Genomic DNA, 15,414 nt, shown 5'->3' on the forward strand with positions numbered 1-15,414 from the left:
TCAAAGTCCCTGTCAAAAGCAGCCAACTCATCCAAACGAAGCAAGGCTCGCTTTGTTCCTTACACCTCAGTGACCTTTTTGGGTTAGTTTCCCCTGGTTTCCATGTTTCTGATGCTTTTAATTTCCTATTTGGACAAATCTTGGTTCTTATCATTTTTTTTAAAAAACGTCTTCTGCAGTTGTTTTCATTTCCTACGTCTTTATCTTTTCCACTCTAATAATTCTTATTCTTATCTCATTTTTTTTTTTTTTGTCCAGTGGTGTTTTCATTCGTTCCTATATTTTGAAGAAGTTGCAAATATCTGATGCTGAACATTTCCTTGGACTGTGGTCACTTCTTCTTCTTCTTCTTCTTCTTCTTCTTCTTCTTCTTCTTCTTCTTCTTCTTCTTCTTCTTTGGTGTATCGACGATTTTTTAAGTATTAAGTTCCCCCCACCCCCACCCCGCGACACACACACACACACACACACACACACTTTGGTTTGTTTAGTGCTGAGGGCGTACGTGTGCCCTCGTGGGAGTGTGAAGTAAAAAGCTCTCTGGACTCAGGTCTCTCCTTCCACTATGTAGGTCCCATGGATCAAATGGATGTCCTTAGGCTTGGTGGCAAGCCCCTTTCCAAGCTGTGTTTGCCACATTAGAATACTGACATGACAGGCTTATTCTTGGTTTGTTTGTTTGTTTGTTTGTTTGTTTGTTTTTAAGAGGAGAGGAGGGTGGAGAGCCAAGGCTGTGGCTCAGTTCGTGGAGTGCTTGCCTAGTATACGTGGAGCCCTGGGTTCAGTCCCCAACATGTCACAGAACTGGATGCGGTGACGCACACCAATCGGCCCTGCACTGCATCCAGGCACTAGGAGGATGGGCACTTGATGGGAGGCCTGGGCTGCTTTTCAGCAATGACTTATCTGCATGTAGAAAAGGGGGGCATTCTGAAATTCTACTTCCGGGTCGGAGTGGTACTAAGCCAATCACAGAGTGTAGCTTATCACTATCAAGTGAAATCTAACTGCGGGCAGCTAGCATCAAAAGTAGGCTTACTTATACAGACATCGCTGAAACCCTTTTCGTAAAAAATTTTATTAATTTATTCATATTATATCTCAACTGTTATCCCATCCCTTGTATCCTCCCATTCCTCCTTCCCTCCCGCTCTCCCAGTGTTCCCCTCCCCTATGACTGTGACTGTCCTTGATACCCATAGGGTATCAAGTCTCTTCTTGGTGAAACCCTTTTTTTAAATCATCCTCGTTGCTGTTAGTCTCCTGGCTTCTTACCTTGTGTGTTGGACCTCAGGACACATTCCCTCAGTTGTCAGTTCATGCTGCGATGAGTGTCTTCGTGTGTGGACAGAATCTGCAAATGGCTGGGAGGAACACTGCATGTGTTGGGAGAAGGCGTGCTGGGAAAGGCCATGCATCAACCTCAGGTGTTTTTCTGAAGGTACCACCTTTGAGACAGGATGTCTCTCTCACTGGCCTTGTCAGGTAGGCCAGACTGGCTGGCCAGCAAGCCCCAAGGGATGCTTCCGTCTCCACCTCCTCAACTCTTGGATAAGGAGCACAAATCTCCACTCTCAGCCTTTGAAGTGCGTTCTGAGGATCTGAACTCACGTCTTGATGTTTGTGTGGCAAGCACTCTTTCTCTTTCTTTCTCTCTCTTTCTTTTTATTCAGTCTAGAACCTAAGCCCAAATAGGATGGGTGTTCTCACATTCAGAGTAGGTCCTCCCATCTCAACTGAACCTCTCTACAAGTACCCTCAGGGACATATCCATAGGTGTGTCTTCAAGTTAATTCAAAATCCAGTCAACTTGATAATGAATATTAGCCATTTGGAGACACGCATTTCAACCGTCGTACCTCACTTGGGAGAGGCCATTTTTCTTTCCCTGCAATTTCCTTCCTGCTGATCACAGCACCACTTCCTCTCTCCCCTTGAACAGTCAAAGCAGGCTCTAACCTCAGGGCCAGAGCACTTTTGTACAGCACTCTTCTCCCAATTGAAACATTCTATCCCAGAAGGAAGCTCATTAAGAGGCAGGAAGCTCTCAAGAGAGACTCCTTAAGACTCAGGAAGCATTCAACTCATGTTCCCAGGAAGTCCCTAAAGTTACAGGATGCTGAACTCCACCACCACCACCCTCAAGTTCCCAAGATTTTATAAACAGTAAGGACCGCTGAGGAGAGGGGACTCGCACTTGTCCAGCTGCCCGTATATCCTGCAGCTCCGTGAGATCCTACCCGCGCTGGGCTTTCTGTGTCCTGGCTGCCTTTTAATCAACGCTCCTGTAAGCAACCCCTCACATACTGCTGTAAGTAATCTCAATCATACTCATTGATTCACCAAATTTGACTTGGGTGGTATATTAGTTGGGGTTCTCTGAAAGAACAGATAGAATAGATATGTATATGAAAAAGGAGATTTATTAGGTTGGCTTATAGGCTACAGTCTAGCTAATGCAACAATGGGCATCTCTCCCTGGAAAGACCACAAATCCAGTAGCTGCTTTGTACATGAGTGCCATAGACCAGTGGTTCTTTTTTTTTTTTTTTTTTTTTTTTTTTACTTTTTAAAATTTATTCAGATTACAACTCAATTGTTATCCCATCACTTGTATCCTCCCATTCCTCCCTCCCTCCCACTTTCACCCTATTCTCCTCCCCTAGGTCTAAGACCGAGGGGGAAACCTCCTCCCCCACTGTATAGACCAGTGGTTCTTAACCTTCCTAATGCTGCAGCCCTTTAATACAGTTCCTCGTGATGTTGGAGAGTCCCAAACACAAAATTATTTTCATTGCTACTTCATGACTGTAATTTTGCTCCTGTTATGAATCGTAATGTAAGCATCTGTGTTTACAGACGGTCTTGGGTGACCTCTGTGAAAGGGTCATTCAACACCCACGGGGTGGGTGACCCACAGGTTGAGAGTTGCTAACCTAGAGGATTCCTGAAGAAGATTCCTGCTAGGTTTTCAGTTACGTTGAAATCCTAAAGTAGTTGGTGAAGGAATGCCACTGCAGCAGGATAGATAAACGTTCTGTGGAGGGTGAGGGCAAGCAATGTTGTTCTTTTTTTTTTTTTTAATGGGGGCCGACACCAGAAGGTGCCATCCAGATTGTGGGTGAGCTCCCATTTCAAATAATCCAATCAAGAAAATCTCTCCCAGGAGTGCCCCCCTCAGCGCAGCTTGTGTCCTGCGGCCAAGTTGGCAACCAACATTCGCCATCACAGGTACTATCCTGATGCTCCCTGTCTGGGATGAGCTGACATTTTCTCACATCTCCCCAGGATTAGTGTCAAACATCGTGCACTTCCTGCCTCACCCCTTAGAAGACTCTCTTTCTGGGACTGTCCCATTCTCACCATTCAAATATCTGGTTTTTTGCCCAAGAAAGATCTCTGACTATCTAAAACAACCCTCTCTCGCTTCACTCTCATCTGACACTTTCTTATTTTTACATTTACTCATCTGGGGGATGTGCGTACATACCACGATGCATGTGTAAGGGTCGGAAGACAACTCTCATGAATGGCTTCTCTCTGTCTACCACGTGAGTGAGTCCTGGGACTAGAGCTCAGGTAGGCTTGACAACACAGAGCTTTATCCACTAAACCCTGGTTGGTTGGTTTACTTATGTGTCTTAAGACTCATCAGGCCCACGCCACTGTCTGTGTTCTCCCGTGGCAAGGTAAGATCTAAAGGGACAAAGGCTGCCATTGCTACTTTCAGACAACCCCCCCCCACACTTCTAACATGATGCCTGGTGTGTGTGAGAGAGAGAGACAGACATTTAATGAACCCTCCGTGCAACAAAGCGTGAATGAGATGAGATTCCTTTGGAATGAACTTTGTGTCTTTTCCTGGCTCTCAGAGCAGAGGCTCTGCCTGTTGGCGGTTATTTCTGCAATCCCAGTTCCTTAAATCCCAACCAAGGGGTTGAACGACCCTCTCGCTGGGGTCACCTACGGCCATCAGAAAACACAGAGGCTTACATTATGACTCATAACAGTAGCAAAGTTACAGTTATGAAGTGGCAATGGAAATAGTTTAATGGTTGGGGGGAATCACCACCACAACATGAGGGGCTATATTAAAGGGTCGCAACATTAGGGAAATTGAGGACCACCGCCCTACATGGAGTCTTGGAAGTGGAAGGGGCTCAGACAGTTTTCCTCACTCGTGTTCATGTATCAGTGAGAAGCAGAAATGCTGATAGCTTAAACAGGGGACTCAAAACAGAGATGAATTTGGGGCCAGCAAGATGGATTCAGTGTGCCTTGCCTCCAAGCCTGATGATCTGAGTTCAATTCCCAGAACTGACTTCACCAAGTTGTCTTCTGACCTCCACACATGTGGAACACACTCACAAACACACAGCAATGTTGCAAGTAGTGTAATAAAAAAAATACTTTCCTGAAAGCCAATACTAGTTTTATTCTGCAATGATTCTGTCCAACAATCTTTCTTGTTTGCTTCTTTCCCAAGCACTATCACTGTGCATGAGTATTCACAAGAGGCGGCTGAGCCCATCCCCCATACCCGGACACTGGGCCCTCAGCCGCTGCTCAAGAGCCCTCATCCTCAGTCATTGCAAGGGCTTGTTGCCATGGAAACTGCAGCCAGCGTTTCCATGGAGAAAGAGCTGCAGAGTCTGGAATTTTCCAGGTTCTAAAGGTGATTGTATATTCGCTTGAAAACAACTGCACGTTTGGCACCTAGGCTGGCCTTCATGGTAGCCACTGGCCGCTCATGGCTACTGGCTACTTAAATGCTAGCTTCTCTGAACAGAAGCGTGTCTCCATCAGAACACATGCAATAAAAAAAAAAAGAAAGAAAAGAAAAACAACTTGTTCTTTTTTTTAAATAGCTGTCACAATTTTCATACTGATTAAGTCTGTGCATGGTTTCCGTTTTTAAAATCTTTATTATTTTGTGTGTGCAGAGGGGTGCTTGTAGGCCATAATGCACATATGGAGGCCAGAGGGCAAGTTGCAGGAGGTGGTTCTTCCCTACTTTGTGGGCTCTGGGGATGGAACTCATGTCATCAGGCTTGGCAGCAAGTACCTTCACCAACTGAGCCCTGGTTTTTTCAATTGGAAAGACTGCATCAATGACATGCCTTTATGGCTGAAGTTTTCTTCCCATGGGATTGCAATATTCTAGAAGGTGTGCAAAATTAATAAACTGTTTTTGATAGTATGATTTTGGAGGTTTTTTTGGGGGGGACATTTGTTTGCTTACTGTTTTGTTTGTTTTTGTTTTGAGACAAGGACTGCCGTGCCCCAAATTCACCACACACAGCCGATGATCATTTTGAACGTCTGTGCTCCCTGCCTCTTGTTGCTGAGTGTTGCAAGTACATGGTTACAGGTGCGCCCCCACCACACTTGGCGATACTGGGTTTTGAACTCGGGGCTTTGCGAACACTGGGCAAGTACTCTATCAACTGAACGGCATCCCCAAGCTTTCCTTCAAATTCTTTTTGAAGGGTTCACGAAGACGGGGGTCTATAATCCCAGGCCCCGGGAAGCAGAGGCAGGAGGGTCAGAGGTTCACTGTCATCCTTGGCTACAGAACAATTTCCAAGCCAGTCTAGAATAATAAGACCCTGAACCAGCCCCCAAGCCCTCACAACAGCAATAACAATAGACTCAGTTAAATATGGCAGTCAACGGGTTCATAGATAAAATTTTCAGTAGTGAATTAGGTAGTGTCCAGAGAATACAAAATAATTTGTGTTTTGGATGAGTGGACGTATCAACCGTATAGCAAGCCCAGACTAAAGAGTAGGTAGTGAATTAGACTGAGAACAGAGCAAAGCATCCTCAAGCAGGCCGTTTAGAAGAGCCCAGAAACTTATTGGGATGCTCCACTGAGGCAGTGAACTGGAGTTCCCGGCAGGCAGAGCAGAGCGTGCCCTCGGGTGAGCCTTCCAAATAAAAGAACTAGCACTCGGGAGGCAGAGGCAGGCGAATGTCTGTGAGTTCGAGGACAGCCTGGTCTATAAAGTGAGTCTAGGACAGCCAGGGCTACGCAAAGAGACCCTGACTCAAAAAAAAAAAAAAAAAAAAAAAAAAAAGAATAAGATAGAGATGGCATCATCAAACCAGGCATTTATAAGCCTGAATCAGAAACGGACTGGGGAAGCGAAGCCAAGGCAGAGAGTTCCCGATTGGGCCTTCTCTCTCCACAACCACGTGTGAACCTCTGGTTTACCTTTTCCATTGCAGACACTTTTTCACACCACAGGATTAAACAGCAGTCACCCTGCTGGAAATGGTTCATCAGCTGTCCTCGAGGGCATAGTGTTTTTACTTTTTGCCTTCTTTGTAACTCTTCTCCCCACTCCCCCTTACCCCCCCCCCCACCTCATAGAGTTGAGGGCCAGCCAAGCCTCAGATGAGGGGCCTTGGAAGACACTTTGACACTCTGCTTGAATGTGAAAAACAAAACAAAAACAAAGAACGGGAGGAGTCCACCCCAAATCCAGAGCCAGCTTCGAAGTGAGCTCAAACGGCGCGTGACATTTACCAATAGGACGTTCATTACAGAGACGAATGACGGTTCTTCAGTGCAGACATCGGATTCCTTTTCAGTGTTCGCTTTTCAAAGGCACTACTCCCCCCCCCCCCAGCTTTAAAATGCTGCGTCACACTGCAGCATGCAGCTGACACCCGTGCTTGGGCATGTGGCTGATTTCCCTCCCTCATTCCCAGTCTCAGGTCTTTGTTGCAGATATGCAAGCCTTCCTGAGTTTCTTGTTAACCTTGTACTGGAAACAGAATGGTCTGTCAAAAGTGTGTGTGTTTATGTGTGTGTGTGTGGGGTGGGTGGGGGTGAGCCTGGATAGTCCCCTTGCTGAAAGGCTTCCCAGAAAAAAACTATACCTGTTTCCTCCATCTGAGTTCCATCTAAAGGGGTCTGACTTCCCTTGACTGACCTCTGCCGACCTTATCAATTGTGTTTTCCTCTGGCAAGACAATGAGAAGTTTGCTGCTGGGGAAAGGGGTGTTTTGTTTTGTTTTGTTTTGTGTTAAGGACTTGGGCTTGAGAAGTGTGGGCAAGCTAGATTGTGCCACTGTGCTGGCTAACTTTGACTGTCAACTTGACATTAAACTGAAACTCACCTGGGAAGAGTCTCCATGAGGGACTACCGATAGTGAGACCGGCCTGCACCTGTGTGGGGGGGGTTGCTTCGTCAAGTGGATTAATGTGGGAAGACTCAGCTGTTGTGGGCAGCACCATTCCCTAGGCAGGTACCCACAGGCAGGTAAGCATGCATCACTCATAGCTTCCCATCCTGGACTGCGGATGCAAATGACTGCTTCAAGCTCTTCTTGCCTTGACTTCCCTCCCTGTCATGGAGGACTGTACTTTGAACCGTGAGATGAAATAAGTGTTTTCTTAAGTTACTTTTGTCAGAGTACTTTATCAACAGCAGCAGGGAAAAAGAATCCAAGATGACTCACTGAATGTTTTTTCTGCCTCTCCCATCTTCTTCCCTGACTACTATTCTCCTTTCTTTCAGTTTTACACATCTAGGTACCATACTTAAGTGAGATCACGCAGAGTGTATCTTTCCATGTGTCTGGCTGGCTACCTTCACTTAGCCGCGATGTCTTCAGGCTCCACCTGGGCTGCCAGAGCTCCCATTCATTCAGATGTGTGGCTAGGGCTACGTCTCATTTGTCTACAGTGTCCTTGTTCCCTTTCTATGGCTGTGCTAAAAAAAAGCAACAACAACACCCTACCGAAAGCTACTCAGAGAAGAAAGGGTTTGCTATGCTCACAATCCCACGTTACACTTCCTCCCCAAGGGACTGGAAGCAGTTAGTCACATGACACCTGCAGTCGCTGGCAGAAAGCAGCTGAGTAATGCATAAATCGCCGTGACTTAGCTGGATGGCTCCTTTTCATTCATCCCAGGACCCAGCCCACCGTACTGCCTACGTTCAGAGCGCCTCTTCCCACTTGAGTCACTCCAACTGAGGAAAATCCCTCTCCGGCACGCCTACAAGGCCAACTTGAGCCAGACCATCTCTCAGTGAGAGACGTCTTCCCAGATGATTCTACATTTTGTCAAGTTGATGGGTTAAAAAGAACCATCTCACTGCTTGCCCCATGGATATTGGGTCCGATTCTCCCTTTAGGCTTCTAGGCTTCAGATGCTGCATCACTTGTAGATTATAGGGACTGGGGAGATGGCTTAACCTTAACCCGCTCTAACGCAAGCTTGACAACCTGCCTTCTTCAAGGTCCAGAATCCAAGTGAATGTGAAGAGAACCAAATCAGTCAAAGTTTTCCTCTCACCCTCACATGTGGCGTTCACATGGGCCAGCGCACACACACACACACACACACACACACTATAAATAAAATACACATTAAAAAAAAACCAACTGCAAGTAGGTTAGAGAATCTGCTCCAATTTTTCAAAAGCCATACATTTTTCTCTTTCAAGAATTGCCCTTTCAGGTTCCTGGAAGAGTTAATATTTTTTAGTTTATCATTTTAATATACTATTTTAGGTGATTTTTTTTTTTTGAGAATTTCATGCGTGCACACAATGTACTTTGGTTATATTCACTTCTCTCTCTTCCTGCTAACTCCTCCCAAAGGTACTCCCTCTTCCCAGTTTTCTGTTCTTTCTTTCTTTCTTTATTTATTTATTTATTTATTTTTAGTTTTTGTGTTGCCCATATACTCAAAGGCATGAGACTATCTATTGGAGCATGGTTGGCTGAGGAACTTAGCACAATGTTTAGCTTTTGGACCAACTTACACTCTTCGGGACTGGGATAGAATTCTTTGCAGTACGCACCGTGAGGATTTCACCCACTATGCTACTCAACCTTTTCCGGTTGATGTAATCACGGCGAGAAGCCGTTTATGTTTGCTAATTTGCGGATTGTCTCGAATAAGGCTTTTTCCCTCCTTGTGGCCACGCACATGTTCTCCAATATCCTATGCTGCAAAAGAGCTCGGACAAAAATGCTCACTGTTCCTGCTCTCAAGAATCCTAGTACCCATTAAGTTCCCCGCCCCCCACCCCCCACCTCCCCGATTCCGTTTAGGGAAGGGGTTGGGCTGGATCTGAATTGTGAGCCGGCTGATGGGGTGGGGGTGGGGGGAACGCGCAAGTTTCTAATTGGAAACTTGTGCTCTTCGAAAGGGAGTCTTTGAACTTTATTTCCTGCCCAAACTCCCCCCACCCCCCGCTCCCCCCCGCCCCGTCATCAGATTGTACTGAGTTCATGGACCCGACCGTGGTTCATTTAGCCTGGCACTCGGCGATAAACCAAGCAACACATACATCTCCTCCCCTGCAGGAAGCGGTTGGGTTTCCTGGAAGTATCTCAATTGGCCTCTGTTGGGAAGACAAGCATGTCCAAACCATAGAAGCAGTCAGGGCTAGCAGCTCTTTCCTTCCACGTCTTGTCTTCCTTAGCTTTTCAGTCTGCTTTCTTTTGGTGGGGTGGGGTGAGTGGGCGGGTAGGGGTGAAATGTTTGGCGGTCTTATTTTCTGATGTCCCCCCCACACACACACCTCCTTCCAAAGCTGGTGCTATTGCAGGCTGCTAGGACATCTTCAAATTCCTGCACAGTCACTGTCAGACTCAAGCGGGCAGTGCTTCACAAACGCAGGGTTACAACCCGGGCTGAAGCCATAGCCCGGAGATGACAAGAATTAAAGTTTTATTTCTTTGTATTCTTTCTGTCTGTCTCAGAAATCTATGCACATATATTCAAAGTCGTCATTTGCATTTCCTACGGGCAGACCGCGCAAGACTCAAAATACAGTATCAGTGAATCCCAAAGGAAGGCTCTCCCCCCCTCCCCCCCCCCCCCGCCCCCGCCCCCGCCCCCCCCCCGCCCCGAGGCAGCCCCTCTCTACCCAGAAAATAGCCCGCCCCTCATCCTCCATACTTGTACAGTAAGAAGAACTGTTGGAGTGATTTAAGCAGAAAAGTCAGCCTTAATTACCTCTGGGGCCTGTTGCTCCTTAGGGGGCAGGAATCATTTCTATTCATGAATTTATATTCAGGAGCATATACATATGTAAGTGAATATGAAGTAGAGCACGGGGTATGTGTGTGTGTGTGTGTGTGTGTGTGTGTGTGTGTGTGTGTGTGTGTGTGTGTTGGGGGGTTTTCTAAATATTTCTAAATATTTACCCTTATTCCTATAGACTGGTGTTGCCCTCTGGGCTGGGTCAGAATACTTCTGTATACAGGAAGTAACAAATAATGCAGAAATTCAGAACTGGTCAGAACTCTTAAGATTGCGAGACTGTTGGGTGCTTGGTCCTGAACGAGGCATCTATTTCACCCCCTTCCAGGCCTAAGGAATGTTGCAGAGGAGAAGTTGTAAAACTCTTAAGAGGCACAGGGCGAGGAGGAGTGCCGTGAAAAGCCGTCCACAAGACGTAAGCACATGCTGTCACAGTCATGAGCACATAGCGGCTGGGACTGCCTCACAACCCTAAAAATTAGAGAGGGGACTCACTGGCGAGAGAGAGATGGGGTCAAGAGTGGATAATAAGTTCAGTGTGACCACAGCGCGTTACCTAAGTGTTCAGAACCACCATCAGAAATAAGTGAAAAACAAAAAAACAGCACCCAGGCACCTGCTAGAAATGCAGATTCTTGGCCGCTGCACAGGGTACTGCACCTTTCATCTCAGCACTTGGAAGGTGGAGGTAGGTGGATCTCTGTGAGATCAAGGCTAGCCTGGTCAACAGCGGAAGTTCCAAGCCAGTCAACCAGTGTTACTGTACAGAAATGAGGGTGGGGATGGAGTGGAGAATGCAGGTCCTTGGGTCCCCTGAGAACATCTCATGGGAAACTCTTAAGGCAGAAGCCTCTCACCCCGTGGGTCGCCCCCACAGGAGTCGCTTATGGGATGCTTACATTACAATTCAGAAGAATAACAAAAGTACACTTATGAAGTAACAACTTCGTAGGAGTAATTTCATGGCTGGGTCACCACAACGGGAGGAACTGCAACTTTAAGGAAGGCTGAGAACCACCGTGTTAAGGAGGCTCTCTTGTATAATGCATGTCTGTGATGTTTAGCTCCCTAGTTTTTTTTTTTCTTCCACTCCAGCCTCAGGAACATCCTGTCCCCCCACCCCCACCCATAACTGTCCCTGGGTATGTGTGTTGTCATCCTCCTCTACCCAGCCCCCCCACCCCAGACAAGAAACTGACAACAGGATACAGGTACCTAGTCGAGAAGAGACTGATTTTGAAATAGGGAGCCTCGGGTGAACTCAGGTTGTTGCGGGGGTGGGGGTGGGGGACGAAAATGGGCTTGAGCCTAGCATGATGCCCTCCCCACCTCTGCACCAAAACATCTCAGCATTAGGAACTCTCTGTTCTCCTCCGTTTACCTGCTATGGGTGATGGATGCAAGCTCAGGCTGTTGTCATGGAAACCTCAGCTCAGGAGAGATGGAGAGGGGCCCCAGGAAAGAGCTTCTGAGCGTGGAATTTTCCAAGCTCTCTGAAAAAAAAATAAAATAAATAAGTACACACAGTTCATAAAACAGCCCAGCTCAGCGAATACCCCACCTCCAATTTTAATAAAATGTTCCTGTTGTTTAAAAAAAAAAAAAACACTGTATGGAGTCTGGGGGTGGGTGGGAGAAAACTGATCATTTTGTTTTCTGCATGATTTCAAATTTTGACAGCTGTAAATGAGAAGGGACAGAGGAACCTTCTAGAAGGTGGGAGGGGGAAAGGAAGTCAAACTGAGTGGTCATAATATAAGCGGTGGCTCTGTTGGCGATAGTAATGTCAAAGGTGTTGAGGGCTGGAGGACCACCGTTGTCCTTGTCACACGTCTGCTGCCGGGATAAGACACCGACAAAAAGAAATAATAGGCTATAGCCAGTCAAGTGAGGCATCAAGGCCACAGGAATTTGAAAGAGCTACTCACATCGCACCCTCCGTGGGGAGCAGAGAGAAACCAAGGCATGCATGCTGGTAGGCCAGCTACTGTTCTCTACCTTCGTATGGTCCAGGACCTCACAAAGAGAATGGTACCACTCAAGTTTAAGTTCTCTTACATTAACATAAGCAAGAGAATCCTCCCAGACATGCCCCGCTGGCCAACCTGATCTGGACGCTCTCTCTCTCTCTCTCTCTCTGAGGCTAGGTTGTGTCACGTTGACCACTGGGACAAGCCATCGCAGCACTGTTTTTGCCTCTCTAACCTCCCATGATCCAACGTCACTCTTTTGTCAGAAGTCCGGTGGGATTTCCTGGGTGCACAAGGCTGGGTGACTTGTCAGCCGTGGAAATGGATTCCTCACAGGCTGCAAGGGCCACGCTGAAGGTGGGAGAACACTCAGCCTCTAGTGAGGAGGCGCCATCTTCGCCTGCTGTCCATAGATGGTGGCATTCCCATCCCCCCCTTCAACGAACATTTTTATTCATTTAAAATCATCTTCTTACACTTCTCTATTTGTGTGTGAGTGTCCGTGCATGTACACACGTGCATGCACATGCACGAAGTGAAGTCCAGAGGACAACAATTTCGGGATGTCGGTCCTGGGAATCAAACTCAGGTCTCTGGGTTTAAGCAGCGAGCGCCTTTAACCGCTGAGCAGTCTCACCGGCCCCATTCGTTTCTGAATTGACAAATTGCGTGATACATATTTTTGATGTGTGGCGTGGTTTTTGAAATAGGTACAGATTAAATGAGATGGCCACATGAAGCTGATTATGTATTACCTCACATACACACCCATGTGTGTGTGTGTGTGTGTGTGTGTGTGTGTGTGTGTGTGTGTAGAACACTTAGAATCTATCTTACTTTTTAGTGCACCATGAGTGATGTGCCATGGCGCTTGTGTCTAGGCCGTAGGACAGCTTGGGGAGTCCGTTCTTGCTTTATACCTTGTTGAGGCAGTGTACCCTGTTTCTACTGTGTACCCCAGGCTTAGCTGATGCCCAAGCTTCCTGGTAATTCTGTTTCTACCCTCCCATCTTTCTATAGGATTATAAGCATATCACCATGCCTGGCTTTTTTTTTTTTTAAGTTAGGTTTTGTGAATTGAACTCAGTCTCCAAACTACAACACGAGTGGATGGAAACATTCGTCCTTTAAACTTGAGTGTTTTTCCCATGTGCATGTGCAGCATCCTCCAAGGTTAGAAGAGGACATCAGATCCCTGCAGACACCCCAAAATGAGTGCTGGGAACCAAAGTCCGAGTCCTCTGCAAGAGCAGCAAGCACTTCTAACCGGTGATCCATCTCTCCGGCCCCCTCGTCCCAACTCCGTACGTTAGTTTTGTAAGGTTGGACTGTCCTACCTATTTACCCGCCATTGGCCTGACATGAGTTAGCCACTGAAGTTTTATTTCTATGAATGTTTCCCAATATTTAAAATCTTCAGTTTTCATGAAATCAAATTTAAATGTTTCTTATTGTGTTGCTCACTAACTTTCCCGCCAGCTGTAGTAAACCCTTCTTTATCCCATAGTTTCAAATGTTTCCCTCTGCTGAAGCTTTGCCTATCATGCCCATGACTGGAGTGTGTGTGTGTGTGTGTGTGTGTGTGTGTGTGTGTGTGTGTGTGTGTGTGTGTGTGTGACATGCAGAGGTCAGAACACAATGCTGTAGAACTGGTTCTCTCCTTCCACCTTTGTATGTCTCAGGGACTGAGCTCAGATGGTCTGGCTTCCTCAGTGAGAGCTCTAACTACTCAGCCACCCTACCCTCCCACTACTGCCCTCAAGTATGGAGGAAGAAAGAGTCTCTTCCATTTCTGTTTCTTGACTTGCAAGAGGAAGCTGTGAGACTATTCTCTTGACCCAAAGACTGCTTTCCCTACTCTGGCAAAACTCTCAGAAGAGATGTCCAATGACAGCCAAGGACACTTTTTCCATTATCCAGAGTTTTTCCTGTAACAAGTGACCATAGATGTGTCGCAAACAGATTTATCATGCATAAACGGTGTAAAGTGTGACATTACAAGTGTTATGGTGGTTACATGTTTATGTGATGTATTTAAAACCTTGATTTAAACACAATCATTATTAAAATTTAACCCCGCTTATTTCTTTTTTAAAATATATTTTATTGATTTATTCATATTACATCTGAATTGTTATCTCACCCCTTGTATCCTCCCATTCCTCTCTCTCTCCCATTTTCCCCTTATTCCCTTCCCCTATGACTGTGACTGAGGGGGACCTCTTCCTCCTGTATATGCTCATAGGGTATCAAGTCTCTTCTTGGTAGCCTGCTAGCCTTCCTCTGAGTACCACCAGGCCTCCTCATCCAGGGGATGTGGTCAAATGTGGGGCACTAGAGTTTGTGTGAAAGTCAGACCCCACTCTCCACCCAACTGTGAAGAATGTCCTGTCCATTGCCTAGGTCTGGGTAGGGGTTCGACCCATTTCTTTTAATACCAAGTTAAAATAGTGGTCATCGAAAGCCCACAGAAACTAAAAAGAGTCTAGCAGAAAATTTAAAACAGAGCTGAGATATGGGCCATGCAATGGAGTCCTTGCTTAGCATTCACAAAGCCCAGGGTTTGATTCCCCCCAACCCTGAATAAACTGTGTGTGATGGTACATGGCTGTCATCCCAGCACTTGGAAGTTTGGAGGCAAGAGGATCAGCAATTCAAGTTCACACGCAGGTACAGAGCAGGTTCCAGGCCAGGCTGAGTTAATGCGACCCTTGTTTCAAAAAAACAAAACAAAACAAAACAAAACAAAACGGGAAATTTCAAATAACATACATAGGCTCGCGTTGTCATCCTACCAGACACGATTACCCTTGGGTTCTTCAAGAAGACATCTGATAGGGTGGGGAGGATTTGAGCCTAACCTAAATAAATAGAAAAGGAATTTCGGTGGTCGAAGCCTCTCTGACAGGAGGCTCTCAGTCTTTTCAGAAATAGTTTCAATGTCAACATTTGGTCCAGGTGCCAGATAAAACTGTGGTTCAACAACCCACCTCGGAATATTTTTTTTCCCCTGATTAATGAGCTAAGTCGTGGACTGAAATCCAAGCAATATATACATGCCCGCCATCCAGCTCAGGGAGAGACTGGCTTTCTCGGAAAGAGTACAACCCAGCCAGTGTTCTGGGCACCTCAGTTTCCAGGTCGTAAAAACATATTTTTTAAAATGTCTATTTATTATTATTATTAATGTGGGAGGGGCGTGCACGCGTGTGCAAACAGCGTGGCACATGTGTAGAGATCAGAGGACAACTTTCAGAAGTTGGTTCTCTCTTTCCACCTTGTTGAAGCAGGGTCTTTCTCTCTCTAAGGACCTCATGCTTCTTTACCCCCCAAAACACACACACACACACACACACACACACACACACACACACACGCACGCACACACGCACGCATGCACACGCGCACACGCACACACACACACACACACA

At 46.4% G+C, this 15,414-nt stretch overlaps 1 protein-coding gene across 1 annotated transcript in view; it reads left to right on the forward strand.

Annotated features, from left to right (window-relative positions):
• Nucleotides 1–13,194: 13,194 nt before the first annotated feature.
• The window catches only part of LOC311591210 (ubiquitin carboxyl-terminal hydrolase 29-like), a gene marked incomplete at its 5' end in the record, with an annotated part of 136,338 nt that continues 134,118 nt past the window's right edge, over nt 13,195–15,414 (forward strand). The window contains one exon of the mRNA XM_084770597.1: nt 13,195–13,287. Coding sequence (XP_084626723.1) covers nt 13,195–13,287 — 93 coding nt within the window. The remainder of the gene's footprint in view (nt 13,288–15,414) is intronic.

Source organism: Acomys minous (assembly GCF_964271855.1).
Source record: "Acomys minous genome assembly, chromosome: 20".
NCBI lineage: Eukaryota > Metazoa > Chordata > Mammalia > Rodentia > Muridae > Acomys > Acomys minous.